The sequence below is a fragment of the Mobula birostris genome, chromosome 16 (assembly GCF_030028105.1).
Source record: "Mobula birostris isolate sMobBir1 chromosome 16, sMobBir1.hap1, whole genome shotgun sequence".
Classification (NCBI taxonomy): Eukaryota; Metazoa; Chordata; class Chondrichthyes; order Myliobatiformes; family Myliobatidae; genus Mobula; species Mobula birostris.
Window position 1 is genome coordinate 52021837 of NC_092385.1, and position 15004 is coordinate 52036840.

The 15004-nt window shown below is 41.8% G+C and overlaps 1 protein-coding gene across 9 annotated transcripts in view; it reads right to left on the reverse strand.

The window, feature by feature from the left end:
* The window catches only part of itpr1b (inositol 1,4,5-trisphosphate receptor, type 1b), a 542905-nt gene that overhangs the window by 330660 nt on the left and 197241 nt on the right, over nucleotides 1-15004 (reverse strand). For all 9 annotated transcript variants that reach the window (XM_072280628.1, XM_072280634.1, XM_072280631.1 and 6 more), the window contains exons 13-18: nucleotides 13932-14031; nucleotides 13687-13847; nucleotides 7581-7722; nucleotides 3490-3648; nucleotides 2490-2662; nucleotides 1358-1477 (exon numbers count right to left, since the gene is read on the reverse strand). In XM_072280628.1, coding sequence (XP_072136729.1) covers nucleotides 1358-1477; nucleotides 2490-2662; nucleotides 3490-3648; nucleotides 7581-7722; nucleotides 13687-13847; nucleotides 13932-14031 — 855 coding nt within the window. The remainder of the gene's footprint in view (nucleotides 1-1357; nucleotides 1478-2489; nucleotides 2663-3489; nucleotides 3649-7580; nucleotides 7723-13686; nucleotides 13848-13931; nucleotides 14032-15004) is intronic.

Here is a 15004-nt window from a genome sequence, read left to right on the forward strand (position 1 = left end):
GAGAATACAAGATCAAAGGTGTCATGCTGAGGCTTTATAAAGGCACTGGTCAGACTACACTTGGAGTATTGTGAGCAGATTTGGGCCACTTATCTAAGAAAAGATGAGCTGGCACTGGAGAGGGCCCCGATGAGGTTCACAAGACTCATTCCAGTAACAAAAGGGTCAATGTACAAGGAGTGTTTGAGGCTCTGGGCCTTTACTTGCAGTAGTTTAGAAGAATGGTGGGGAGGGAATCTCACTGAAACCTATTGAAAATTGAAAGGCCTAAATAGAGTGGATGTAGGGGAGAATGTTTCCTATAGTGGGGGAGTCAAGAACCAGAAGGAACAGCCTCAGAATAGAGGGAGGTCCATTTAGAACAGAGATGAGGAGGGAGTTCTTTAGCCAGAGGATAGTGAATCTGTGGAATCCAGTGCTACAGATGGCTGTGGATGCCATGGATGCCAAATCACTGGGTATATTTCAAGGTTGATAGATTCTTAAATGGTGAGGGTGTCAAAGGTTACAGGGAGAAGGCAGGAGAATGCAGGTGAGAGGGATAATATATCAGCCATGATGAAACGGCAGAACAGACTTGATGGGCTGAATGGCCTAATTCTGCTGCTATGTCTTATGGTCTTATCCCATACCCTGCTCCCCAACCTGATGTCAATTTCTAGATTCTGCTTCTGTTCCTGATCGTTCCCCACCTCTTATCCCATTATCCAGATTCTGCTCCTGAAATCTGACCCCACTCCATGAACCCAACCCTATTCCTTGCTCCTGATCTCATTTGCCACCCCTAGCTGGACTGGTCCTGACTTAGAACCCCCTCCCATCCCCCACATTTCCATCACCAGTCAGGTTTGGGGTCAAGTGGTGCAGTTAAAGCTTTCACACCACTTACAAGGCACAAATCTTATAATGAACTGGATAGCAGACATCACAGCTGTACTAACCAGGATACAATTACTTTATTCACTGGTCTCAACATCCACCACCTCACCAGCATCACTTCATGGTTACAATATGTACTATCCAGCGAACACACAGTTCTGAGACTTCTAAAAAGTCATTAGTCCTCATTGGGACTAACTAGTCTTCATATTTCCCCAAATGAAAACCTATTGAATGAGCCTGTGGAAGCACTTCATCCTGCAGACAGCAGAGATTCAGGAGCCCATCTCACAGCACCCTCCAAGGTCGAGTGGGGATGAGCAATAAATACTGGGTCATTACAACCTCCAAGTGACTTGTCAAAAATAAAATTGTGCACAGACATCGGCCCATTCTGGTAAAGCACACGCACAGTCAAACCGAATCCAAAGTTCTACAATAACAGCCAAATAACACAAGCAGTTTAATCGTTACGTACTTGGTCTCAATGAGAATGTCACCATTAGCTGGGTTCAGCACAGCTTTGCAGATGAGTTCCTGGGTAACTGGGATGGCCGTGTTGTTGGAAACACAAAGGTCAGAGAGGTAATCCAGAAACCTAGAAATGAGGAACATCTCAATCAGGTTTCCTTTAAAAGCTTAACAAGAACACAGTTGAAACTACAGAAAAATGTGTTATTTTATACTAAGCTATAACAGTAACTGCGAACTCAGTTGTTCCTGCTGGGGATAGGAGAGGGGCACAAAGACTCATTGGAAGCTACAAGCCTCGAAAGGAGGGAGGACAAGGTATCTGGAGAGGAGAGGTAAGAAGGGGAAATAAGGGTGGCACAACAGCGTCATGGTTAGTACAATACTTTTCAGCGTTGGCTATTCATTCGGGTTCAATGCCCACCCACTGCCTGTGAGGAGCTTGTACGTACTCCCTGTGACTGTGTGGGTTTCCTCCTGCATTCCAAAGTCGTATGGGTTAGGGTTAGTAAGTTGTAGACATGCTATGTTGACGAAAACAACACATTCCACTGTATGCTTCAATGCACATGTAACAAATGAAGCTAAACTTTCTTTCTCATTCTCCAATCTTTCTATTTAAATGAAGGCTTGAGAGCTGTGGCAAGGAAATAAAGTAAATGTTGAAGAGTAAGAGCTAGGACGGGTCTGAAATCAGGTGGCAGAAGAGTAAGGAATTCTGTGGTTAAATGTAGAGATAAATGCATGCAATATAAAAAAATAAGTCAGGAAAATAAGTTGCTCAGTTTCAATGAAGTTTGAGAGTTTACCGTGGCAGATAGGTTATCTGCACCTTAAACAAAACAGCCCAGGACAACAAAGAAACTTGGAAGTCATCCATCATTATGGAATGCTAGGCTGGCCATCGGGGGGCATGCAACTTGCGATTTAAAAAATGTTCATCTGCAAACAGCTTCAACCAATCATAGGAAGACAACACAAAATGAGGCCACACCAGCTCTCTACACAACTAACCTACTAGTCTCCACTCATCCCACCTCCTTCCATATGGCCTGGCATTTCTTTTCTTTCAAGTATTCATCCAGTTCCTGAACTTTAACCCAATAACAAAGAATTGTATTCCCCACAAACTAACTCACCTCGGCTCTCGGTTTTTCCTGACTAAGCTGACGAAGGTTTCGATTTCAGCTGCTGTGATGTGCTTTTCCAAGAGCTTACGGTTGTTGTGCAGCAGGGCTGTTATGGTGTCTTCAGCCAGTACATCGTATCCAATCTGCTTCTGCATGAAGCCAAACTGTTTTGCTATGTACTCCTAGAAAACAGCACATAAGTAGGAACTGCTTCAAAGACCATGAAGAATCTAAACAAGGGATCTGAAAAAAATTTCTTCTGCATTTACTCAAATAAAGGGAAAGAAACAATCGTGTTTTATCCATCCACTAAACCCCTTGAACTTTCATGTGGACTTTGGCAAGAAGAAGTTTCTATTGAGACGTTTCGTTTTTTTAGTCATGAGATTCAACAATTAGATTTTGTTTTAAATTTCAAAATAAACTTTATTCATAGTTCTAAAAGTGCAAAGTTCTTTTTTCCATTCTTAGTGTAATATGGTCAATTCATTCAATAGTGTTAAAACTTTTACTTTAATCCACAGCACCATTGCCACTTATGTGGCCCCTGGGATGACACGCACTTTTAATACTTGAGGGGCTTCCGCACCAGCTTCTCCTCCAGGTGCAGACAGAGCCTAGTCTGTGGTCCATCTCCACTGAGCCTTTGTGGTGGCTGCAGCAAGCTTGAGTGCATCGTTAAGCATGCACTCCTACAGCCTGGAATGTAACCAAGTACCATGAACTACCATCACTCCTCTCCCTAAACCTCGCTGTCACTGACAGTCCAAGGGCTTTGAGCATCCTCTCTTCCAAAGCAACTTGGAGCAACGATTTCCTACCAAAACAGTTGTCATGGCAATTAAACAGAAAGTAAACTCTGCTCTTATTATCTAAGACAATGAAAAACAAAATACATCAAAGGAGGAATGCAACACATCAGCACGCTTATACAAGCCAGTCATGCTTGGGATGGAAACATCAACTAAGATCTGACTGCACAGTATGATTTAGATTTCTGACCCTGTACCTGGTTTTTACGGTAGTCTTGCTGGGAGTGTCTCAGTACTCGGTAACAGAGTCTGCAAATGTGCCGGAATGGGGCATGCCTCTGATCTCCCAGCTCCTCCAGCCTCAGCATGGGGCCATCACCACTGTCCGTGAATGGGGCCTGAAGCAGCTTAAAAATCTGCAATGACAGTGAAAAGCCAACAATAAACATGAGTCTTTAGCTTGTCCAGTATAACCGCACATTACCTATGTTTACATAGAAACATAGAAAATAGGTGCAGGAGTAGGCCATTCGGCCCTTCGAGCCTGCACCGCCATTCAGTATGATCATGGCTGATCATCCAACTCAGAACCCTGTACCAGCCTTCCCTCCATACCTCCTGATCCCTTTAGCCACAAGGGCCGTATCTAACTCCCTCTTAAATATAGCCAATGAACTGGCCTCAACTGTTTCCTGTGGCAGAGAATTCCACAGATTCACCACTCTCTGTGTGAAGAAGTTTTTCCTAATCTCGGTCCTAAGAGGCTTCCCCTTTATCCTCAAACTGTGACGCCTCGTTCTGGACTTCCCCAACATCAGGAACAATCTTCCTGCATCTAGCCTGTCCAATCGTTTTAGGATTTTATACGTTTCAATCAGATCCCCCCTCAATCTTCTAAATTCCAACAAGTATAAGCCTAGTCAATCCAGTCTTTCTTCATATGAAAGTCCTGCCATCCCAGGAATCAATCTGGTGAACCTTCTTTGTACTCCTTCTATGGCAAGGATGTCTTTCCTCAGATTAGGGGACCAAAACTGCACACAATACTCCAGTGTACTGCTAACTTCAATGAGGTGGGAGGAACAACAAGTCACCCCCTTGCTTGGCAGCATATGAACAAATGATCATTTAGAGTTTGAGCTTCTTCCCATCTTGTCACCTGGAACAGCAGTTCATGTGGTTATTTATCCATGCATGCTCAGTTTCAAATAGATTGTCAAGAGCAAAATTTGCCACATACACTTCCAGCCTTAATGGGCACTTAAAATAAATACGCTGACTAGTGTGGAGGAACTAATCACAGGAGGCAGGACCAAGGGTAATCCTGAAATTCAACAAATCCTTCAAAGTTGGTTATAAATGAGAAAGGCTCAACATCATCTGCTTTGGTGGTCCCATTTGATCTCTCGGGACACAAACAATTCTAATCAGTTTTGGAGAAGTGCCTTAGCCAATATCTGTGACAAACAAAATAATAAAGTAAAATTATTTCAGGCATTATCTGTTGTGTTTGGGATGTTACTGTGCATGAGCTGTCAAATGTCCTTACAGCAGTTGCACTTTGACATGACCGTGACTGCTAGCTTTATAAATAGTAACAAAGAAATTTACAGCATCCTTACTAAGCAAAAAAAAAAAATACACCTCATGTATGGTGAGATACGGGATGTTGAGCAGGTCAGATTAATGCTTAGCAGTATGGAAAGTGTGTTAGGATGTTTTGGGGAAGATCAATACTTCAGCAACTCAAGGCACAGATGTGAAAGGTGGAATAATTAAATCTGGGTATGAACAGGAGGTCCGAATTACAGTGAATATATTCTGCGGAATAGAGGGATAGAAAAGCAGGGTTATGTTTATAAAGAATTTTATAATTGGATATTTACTTTGCAAGGAGCCAGAGGAGAGCAGGCATAAGTCAGACCTGGTGTAACATGAAACAAGATTCAAGACTGTTTAATCACAAACAAGTGAAAATCTGCAGATGCTGGAGGAACTCAGCAAGCCAGGCAGCCTCTATGGAAAGGGAGCAGAGTCAATGTTTCAGGCCGAGACCCTTCAGGAAGACACCGAAGGGTCTCGGCCCAAAATGTCAACAGTACTCTTTTCCATAAATGCTGCCTGTCCTACTGAGTTCCTCCAGCACTTTGTGTGTATGTCATTTCCAGCACATAATTGTGAAGGGGAGCGAGAACAAAGTAATTGTTACTCTGGATCTGATGCAGCACATAATAAACGCAGTAAGATAAGGAAGACAATAGTAATAAAACAATGAATATGAATACACAAGACAGCTTGTATGCTTCAATTGATTGTATGTCTATAAAGTGGTGCTAAGCACAGAAGTGTCTGTACACAAGATGACTGACAGGAAATTATAAAATAGCGATGGTTGTGGTGGCTTAGTGGGCGGAGGTAGCGATCAGCCTTACTGCTTAGAGAAAGTAACTGTTTCTGAGTCTGGTAGTCCTGGTGAAAATGCTACTTTGTCCCGCCCCCATCAGGGAGGAGACCAACAATCCAACAGGGTGGGTGGGATCCTTGATGATGTTACTGCCCCTTTTCTGTATTTATCTAACATTCTGGATGATCTCAAGTTACCGGTAGGCAGAAGCAAGTTTGCCTGACACTGCAACAGATCAAGGTAACAGACACTCACATTAATGTTTCAGCAGTAAATGGGTTTTGACAGGAGCAGAGCCAAGTAACGTTGCAGATGCACGAACAGAGAGACTTTGTTAATGGCACAAACAACAACCAAAACTGACCTCTCGATTTTGACAACAAAAAGAAAAGGCAACGGTTTCAAAGAATTCTCATGGACAGCAATGGAGTTTGGTTACTGGGAAAATGAAACTCATGACAGAGTGGGATACCAGAGTTTTGGTGTTACCATTATTTACTTAGTGGACCAATCAGTACCAGATGTCAGATAAACATTGTCTAGAAAGACAATGAAGAGGAGTGTCACTTGTCTTGTGAAGCCTGACAGTGCCTTCCAGATCACACTCATGTGAATGAGCTGCACTTGTAACATACACTCAGTGGCCACTGTATTAGCTACCTCCTGTAACGAATAAAATGGCCACTGAATGTATGTTTGTTGTCTTCTGCTGCTGTAGCCCACCCACTTCAAGGTTTGATGTGTTTTGCATTCAGATATGCTCATCTTCACACCCCTGTTGTGATACAGGGGTTACTTGTGTTACTGTTGCCTTCCTGTCAGCTTGAAATAACATGGCAATTCTCCTCAAACCTCTCTCATTAATGAGGCATTTTCACCCACAGAACTGCTGCTCACTGGATGTTCTTTTTGTTCCCCCCCACCCCCACCCCCACCATTCCCTACACTCTAGACGGTTGTGTATGAAAATCCCAGGAAATCAACAGTGTCTGAGCCACTCAAACCAACTTGTCTGGCATCAACAATCATTCCACAGACAAAGAAACTCAGATCACATTTCTTCCCCATTTTGATGTTTGGTTGGAACAACAACTAAACATCTCCAACATGCCTGCATGCTTTTATGCATAGTATTGCTGCTACATGATTGGCTGATTAGATACTTGCATTAGAGGTGTGCAGGTGTACCTAATAAAGTGGCCACTGAGTGTATAACAGAAGGCATCCTCAGCTGTGCCCCAAGATTACAACTCTTTTTTAAATCCTTTATTTGGTCCAGAAGTGAAGGTCGGCTAGATGTCAAGTTTGTTAGATTTTTGGATCCAAGAATGGGCAAAGTTCTTGATCCAAAGAATTGGGATAGATTTGGTACATTTCAAAAAACTCACAGATGGAGTTCTTTCCTTAACGTGGCAGCTTTTACATTCTCACTTCCCAACCGTTTTGCAAGGGAACTCAGAAACTTACTAGGTCTAGAGTCTCAGCGGTAGGATGATCAGGTCCATAGTTGGGCCTGGTTTCAATAAACCTGGTAAAATTTCAAAAGAATTGCTGTTTGTTAACCATGAGTTATGCATACAACACCTTGTATGCATAACTCTATTGAGGTAGAGGCAAAGGTTGCTACAAGTGCATGTTCATCGCTACTGATTCATGTAACTGTTCCAAATGACTGTGCCAGAAACAGATCCCATTTTCCAAAGCCTATAAAGTTCCTCAAGCTGACAGCTACTCCACTTAGTGTCCTGGAATGACAGCTCCCAAGGAAGCATCACACCAGGGTCAGAATAGAGAGAGCATGAGATTATAGATACACACCTTATGTCACAATATTTATCAGTTATATAAAAAATGTATTCTGTATAGATTAATCCATTTAAAAGTTATTTGCAAGATTGACTTTTGAAGAGAATTGGAGAATACCCAACTTCCACAATATCTCACCTGTTTTAAAATATTTTGCTCTCTCATGAGTTTCTGTCGCTCCCGGTTTGGTTTATTGATCACCACTTCTAGCACATCTTGACCCGAATTTGGAACGTCCGCAACAAAGAACACCAAATCTTCCAGAAGCTTTGTAACAAATCTGTTTAAGATACAGGTATTAAAATAAAGTGCCAGGCAGCATAAACTACAGAATTAGCAAGCAGATTAAACTACTTCCAATAAGGAAATTTAACATCAGCGTGCAACTTTTTCAAAAATGTAAACCACACTTTTAGTTGACGTTATTTAAGAACTCATTTTCTGGAACCAAAAGACAAATCCAGCTGCCAGAAATCTGAAGCAGGAGCAGAAAATCCTGAAAATACACAGCATGTCAGGCAGCACAGAAACAAGCTAAACATCCTTCGCTGAAGTGAGAACGAGACTTCTCCAGTTGTGAGCAAGATTCCTCCACCTGAACAGTTAACTGCTTCTCCCCCTTTGCCATTAACTGCTTCTCCCCCTTTGCCAATGCCGTCAAACTAAAAGTGTACTTCAGTTTTTTTTGTTTTTAAGGCTGATGATTCGTAAACAAGTCTAGCAAAACTATCAATTTTATTTGCATAGAAGAGTACAGCTCAGAAACAGGACCTTCAGCCCACATTGTTGTGCCAAGTTAATTAAATTAGTATCAAATGCCCAACTCAGCAAATGCAGTCTGCCTATACAATATCCATAACCATCCACTTCCTGTGCATTTAAGTGCCTATTAAAAGCCTCATGACCAACTCTATTGTATTTGTCTCCACCACCACCTGCCAATGTACTCCAGGCACCCACCACTGTGTGTTTAAAAAAGCTTGCCTCGCACATCACCTTTGAACTTGCCCTTCTCACCTCAAATGCACGTCTTGTGGTATTGGACATTTCAACCCTGGGAAAAAATATTGGCTATCTAGGCCTCTCATTATCTCAGATCTCCATCAGGCCCTTCCCTTAGCCTCCACCACTTCAGAGAAATCAACCCAAGTCCCCCTGCCCTCTCCTGATAACACACGTCCTCTAATGCTGACCAAACTGGTAAAACTCTTCTGCACCTTCTCTAGCACCTCCACACCTTTCCTACAATGGGGCAAACAGAAGTGAATGCAACACTCCAGAAGCAGACCAAGTAGAATATTATAAAGTTGTAATATAACACCCAGATTCTTGAACTCAATTCCTCAACTGATAAAGGCAAGCATGCCATGTGTCCATTTTTCACCACCCAATCTGTATAGCCACAGACAGAGAAGTACGGACTTGGACCTCTGATCCCTCTATAATTTAACACTGTTAAGGGTCTTGTCATTAACAGTATACTGTCCCCTTACATTTTAATTTCCCTAACTGTATCCTACTGCATCACTTATCTGTCTTCAATGCCACTAAATAGCACTAATCATCATCTTGCCTGTAAGTACTAGCCCACCCATCTGCAGTACATTTTCATCCAGGTTTTTTTATTTATACCTAAAATCTAGTCACAGACCTCCAGTCAAAATAAGTTCCATCAACCACTTCCTTCTATCTTCTATAGGCAAGCCAATTCTGAATCCATTTGTGGATTGTGGATTGTGGATTGTTCACTGTGGATCCCTGCATCTTAATCTTCTGGACGAGCCACGCACGAGGGACCTTGTCAAATGCCTTACTAAAATCCCTTCAGGCAACATTTATGAATCTACCTTTAGCTATCTTCATAACCTCCTTGAAAATCTTAATCAAGTTAGTAAGACACAGTTTGCCATGGATTTCCAAATGTTCAAATGCCTAGTCCCAAGAATTCTCTCCGGTAACTTCCCTACCACTGACACAAGACTCACTGTTCTACAGTTCCAGGATTATCGCCATTCCCTTCATGAATAATGGAATAACATTAGCTCCTTGCCAGCCCTCCAGGACCTTAGCTAGAGGGGACAAAGGGGCAAAGCCCCAAAAATCTCACCTCTCTCAATAACCTGGGTTATATCCCATCAGGCCCTAGGGACTTACCCAGCTTAATGCTCTATAGGAGACCCAACACTACTCCCACCTTTATCTTGAAGTGCCTTAGCACACTCCATATTGATCTCCCTATCCTCCACATCCCTTTCCTTGATCCTCCGCATCCTTTTCCTTGGTGAACACTGATACAAGGCACTCATTTAGGATCTCATCCATATCCTGTCACTCCAAGCTCATATTCTCAACTTTATCACTAAGTTATCCCTAGTTATCATCTTGCTGTTTATGTATAGTATTCTTTGGGGTTTTCTTTAATACTAGTTTCCAAGAACTTTTCATTGCGCTCCTGGCTTTCCCAATTCCCTTCTTGAGTTCTTTTCTACCTTCTATATAAACCTCAAGAGCTCTTTTAGATTGCAGCTACCTAAACCTTATAAAGGCTTCCTTTTCCCTCTTGACCAAATTCATTTCTCAACATCAGTGTTCCCTTACCTTGCCATCCGTGTCCTTTTTTTCTATTGCAACATACCCATACTCTGTGCAGTCGGTCTTCCAACACCCTCCACAACTAAAGTGCTCAGACACAGATGCTCCCAATTAGTTCACCCTCGGTCCTGCTTAATAGTTTCATAATTTTACCTGCTCCAATTTTGCAAGATCCACGCTAATCCTGATCTACAACTACCTTAAAGCAGAGTTGTCATCACTGTTCCTAACTGTTCTCCCACTAGCCCTCCACTTGCTAGATAACTACAAATTGACCTGAAATTTTGCCCCCTTTACCAGTTCTACAGCTACATATTCATCTGTTCTATCTTTGTTCCTACCCTGACTAGCATGTGACACCACAAGTAATCTAGAGGTGACTTCCTTCAAGATCCTGGTTTACAACTTCTTTCATAAATCTCTACTTAAAAATAAATTCTTGAAACAACAATTAGGAACCATGAGATCTATTCTAACAACCTAGAGACACAGATTTAAAATTCACCATGATAGCTGTGGAATTTAAATTAAATCAATAAATTAAATAAGAGGAATAGATAGAGTGGACAGCCAGCGCTCCTTCCCCAGGGCACCACTGCTCAGTACAAGAGGGCATGGCTTTAAGGGGTGGGAAGTTCAAGCGGAATATTAGAAGAAGGTTTTTTCACTCAGTGGTTGGTGCGTGGAATGCACTACCTGAGTCAGTGGTGGAGGCAGATACACTAGTGAAATTTGAGAGACTGCTAGACAGGTATATGGAGGAATTTAAGGTGGAGGGGTTTATATGGGAGACAGCCTTTAAGGGTCGACACAACATTGTGTGCTGAAGGGCCTGTACTGTGCTGTACTATTCTATGTTCTATGTTCTAATCCAAGTTTGCAAAATGATTTATTATCACATGTATTGAGAAACAGTAAAAAAAATTCTTACTGTCAACACAGATCAATTCATTACAAAGGTACGTTGAGGCAGCACAAGGTAAAATAATAACCGAGTGCAGAATAAATTGGTGAGTGTTACAGTAGAGAGAAAGTGCAGTACAGATGGACAGTAAGGTACAAGGATACAACAAGATAGATTGTGAGGTCAAGAGTCTATCTTACACAAAAGGGGAACATTCAGTTTCATTATAGTGGAATAGAAGCTCTCCCTGTGCTCTCAAATTTTTGTATCTACTGCCTGATGGGAGGAGGAAGAAGAAAAATGTCTAAAGTGGGTGGAGAATGTGATTTTACTTTATCAAGGCAGCGAGATGAAAAGACAAGAAGCCACCGATAGGTGGATAGTTTCTGTAATGCGCTGAGCTCTGTTAACATCTTTTCAGTTTTGTGAAATCATGGGCAGAGCAGTTGCCACACCTAACTGGAATGCATCAGGATAGGATGTTTTCTATGGTAAGCCGATAGAGATTGGTGAGGATTAAAGGGGAAATGCCAAATTTCTTCAGTCTCCTGTGGAGGGAGAGACATTGAGCTTTCTTGGTCACAGCATCAACATGGTTGAACAAGGATAGGATTTGGGTGATGTTCACTCCAAGGAACTTGAAACCATTGATGTAAACAGGAGCATGTGAATTGCACCCTTTCCCAACTTGAACCTTGTGTTTTGTTGATATTGAGGGAAGGCCATTTTCATGACACCATCTCACTATGTGCTCTATCTCTCCTTCCTCTATTGACTCATTATTATTTGAGACATGGCCCACTACAGTGGCAATATCTGCAAATCCGTAGATGAAGCAAGAGCAGATTCTGACCATGCAGTTGTGAGTGTACAGGGAGTAGAGCAGGGGGCTGAGGACACAACCTTGTGGAACATCAGTGTTGGGAATAATTGTGCAGAGTTGTTGCTGCCTGTCTTTACTGATTGCAGTCTGTTGATCAGGAAGTCAAGGACTTGCTGCAAAGGGAGTGTTCAATCCCAGGGTTTAGGATTTTGGTGAGAAGTTTGCTTGGGGTAATACTGAAGACAGAGCTCTAGTCAGTGTAAATGCCTTCACTGTACAGATGTTCTAGAGGCTGGGAGATGTCATCAGCCATAGACCCGCTTCACTAGTACGCAAAATGCAGTGGGTCCAGTTTGTCTGGGAGGCTGGAGTTAGTGCGCCAAGATCAGCCTCTTGAAGCATATCACGATTTTAATGTCAGAACAAATGGGCAGTAGCCATTAAGGTACATTACATTGTTTCTCTTAAGTAGCAGGATGACAGTGCTCTCCCTAAAGCAGGAGGGAACTTCAGATTGAGGCAGGGAGAGGTTAAAAATGTCAGCACATTCCCCTGCCAGCTGATCTGCACACAATTCAAGGGCATTGGAGGTCATTGGGGTGGGTCAAAGGGCATTGGAGTTCATTGGGGTGGCTGGTGACATTTCAATCCCCTTCTGTTCAATATGTGGATAGAATGCATTTAAAGTTCATTGGGAAGGGATGCATGGTTTTCTTGACACTGCCAGACCTTGTTTTGTAGCCTGTAATAGCATATAAGCCCAAGCCCTGTCATAACTGATGGCTGGTCCAGGACTTATGGACTGCAATTCTAATTGGCTAAAAGAAAACTACAGATAATTGCAAAAATCCACCTAACTCATGCATGACATTCAGGAGTGGATATGTGCTATCATTGCCTACATACACCCCATAGCAAGGTAAAGACATTGAAAGACAGCGAGAGACCCATAATAAGGTAGCCAACTCAAAGCATCTTTCAAAATAGCCCAACCATCAACTGTGCTCAGGAGCAGTAAGGGTGGGTGATAAATATTGCCTTTACCAGTGCTACCAACATTCTGAAATATGAGTATTGGCATTACTGGTAGGCAAGAACCTTATCATAGCTCAAATTCAAAGGTCAGTTAAGAATCAAGCATGTTGATCCAGGGTGGCAGTCACCCATACTGAAGTGTCTTTGAGAAGCACAAGAGAAGAGGTTGTGCTTTTATGAGCATTGTTAGCTTTTCTTTCAGGATTGGGATGTAGTCATTCCAACTCAAATCAGAAACAGAATTGACAATGGGGAATATTGACAAAGCAGGACTACAGAAAACGAGGTTTTATTGACTTAAAATGCAATGAAAAGTAACGATTTTCAATAATTTGTCAACCAATTGGTATGAACAGTACTCTGGAAAAATTTCTTGCACTTGTTCCTTCATACCCACAAATTATCTTCGTTTTTAATAACAAAGACAAAATTGGTTAAGAGAAGCTTGCTGAACAAGTTAGAGAGCAAACAGCTCAGAATGACATCCAGTACATCATAGATCTTGAAAAAATACCACGACAAGAGCAAGTATGTGGATTAGAAGGGCCGATGTCCCCTGCTTGCTGGTGTTACATAGCAATGACCACATTTTTCCCATAAATTTCCAAAAATACTCATCTTCAGGATGATCCAAACATCCCTGCTCAAATTTCATTTAGCAATAACCAAGGAGTTTTAATTAATGTTGTAAAATTATTTTAGTAAATACAAATGTTGCTTTATAAAGGACTTTTACAATACTTCCAGATTGACACCCTTACAACTGCCTTAAACTTGGGGGGGGGGGGGGTGGTAATTGCATAAAAAGATGGGAGGGTGTTTACACCCAGTCTTGCAAGGAAAATCTGTGTGGCCAATTGTTAGCTGTGTGATAAAGGGATGTCACCTACCGCCTTTCATTCTGTGTAATTGTGCCCTTCTCAAGCTTGCCGGCTATTGAGGCCAACACTTTACTGGCATCATTGGCAAAGTCCAAATCTCTTACTTCAGCGGGGGAAACAGGTACAATCGCAAATGCTTCCTTGTCCTCTTTAGTTGGAGAGGTGCCGATCTGTAGAGGAAGGAGAGGTGGCAGCATTGTCAGTTAGCCCACAACTTAATGACTTAATATTAATAATGTTTGATCCAAACTTACCTTTAGCATAACTGGTCTCTCTTCATCTTTATCAATAGGAATATTGGTGCTGTGAACCCATGTGTTTGTGCAGAGATGCCGTAGTCTCACATAGGAGTTCCTAAAATACAAGTTAGATGTCAGATATATCTTGTCGTCATTTGACCACTTACTCTTACTTGAAGCATTTATATTAATGCGGTAAAATGTACCAAAGCACAAAATCAGAGTGTTAACAAACAGAATTTAACACCTCGTCACTCAAGCACAAAAAAAAAAGGAGCATCTTGAAATGGGGGGTGGGGGAATACATCAAAAAGGCTGATTGAGGAAATTTCAGACATGAAGCTTAAGGAAACAGGAGATCTAACTCCTAGCGAATGAAAATGAATGAGACAAAAATTCAAGACAAACTATTGTGAATCAGTTTCAGGATAACGCTTCTCAGTTGGATACCAGTAAGTTATGTTACTGTGATTGATTTTCCATTGTTATACTATGTGAGCCTCCATTCCAAAAAGTGCATGAACTTTTGACATGAGAATGCAGTACCGTTAAAGAACACAGATCACAATTACGAACCGAAATTTCATGAGTTGAAATTTTTCCTCACCTCAGACCACAATATAGTGTGCAACATAATATAGAGCAAAGTTGAAGGCAGAAATAGTAATAGTCATCATATTTAACACACAAAATGCTGGAGGAATTCACAAGGCCAGGCAGCATCTATGGAAAAGAGTACCGCTGGCGTTTCAGGTTGAGATCCTTCAGCAGGTTCAGCATTTGGTGGGTGTTGCTTAGATTTCCAGCATCTGAACACATTTTCCCTAGGATTTGCTAAAAATCAATTCTTTCATGAACATGCATCAACTTTAATCTTTGCACATTACTTATATATCTTTTTTCCTTTAAATGCCTCTGTAGTTTGATTTTACAGGGATTGATTCAGTAGCAATGTATTAAGGTATTTTGTTACATGTCTTGTGAATGTGAGAAAACCTTTACTGTGTTGGGAAGGAGTGTTCTCTTTTTCACTGCCCTAGTTGTGCAGTCCTGAGCCATGCTGCACAAAGCACCTGTCCAGGAGAGAT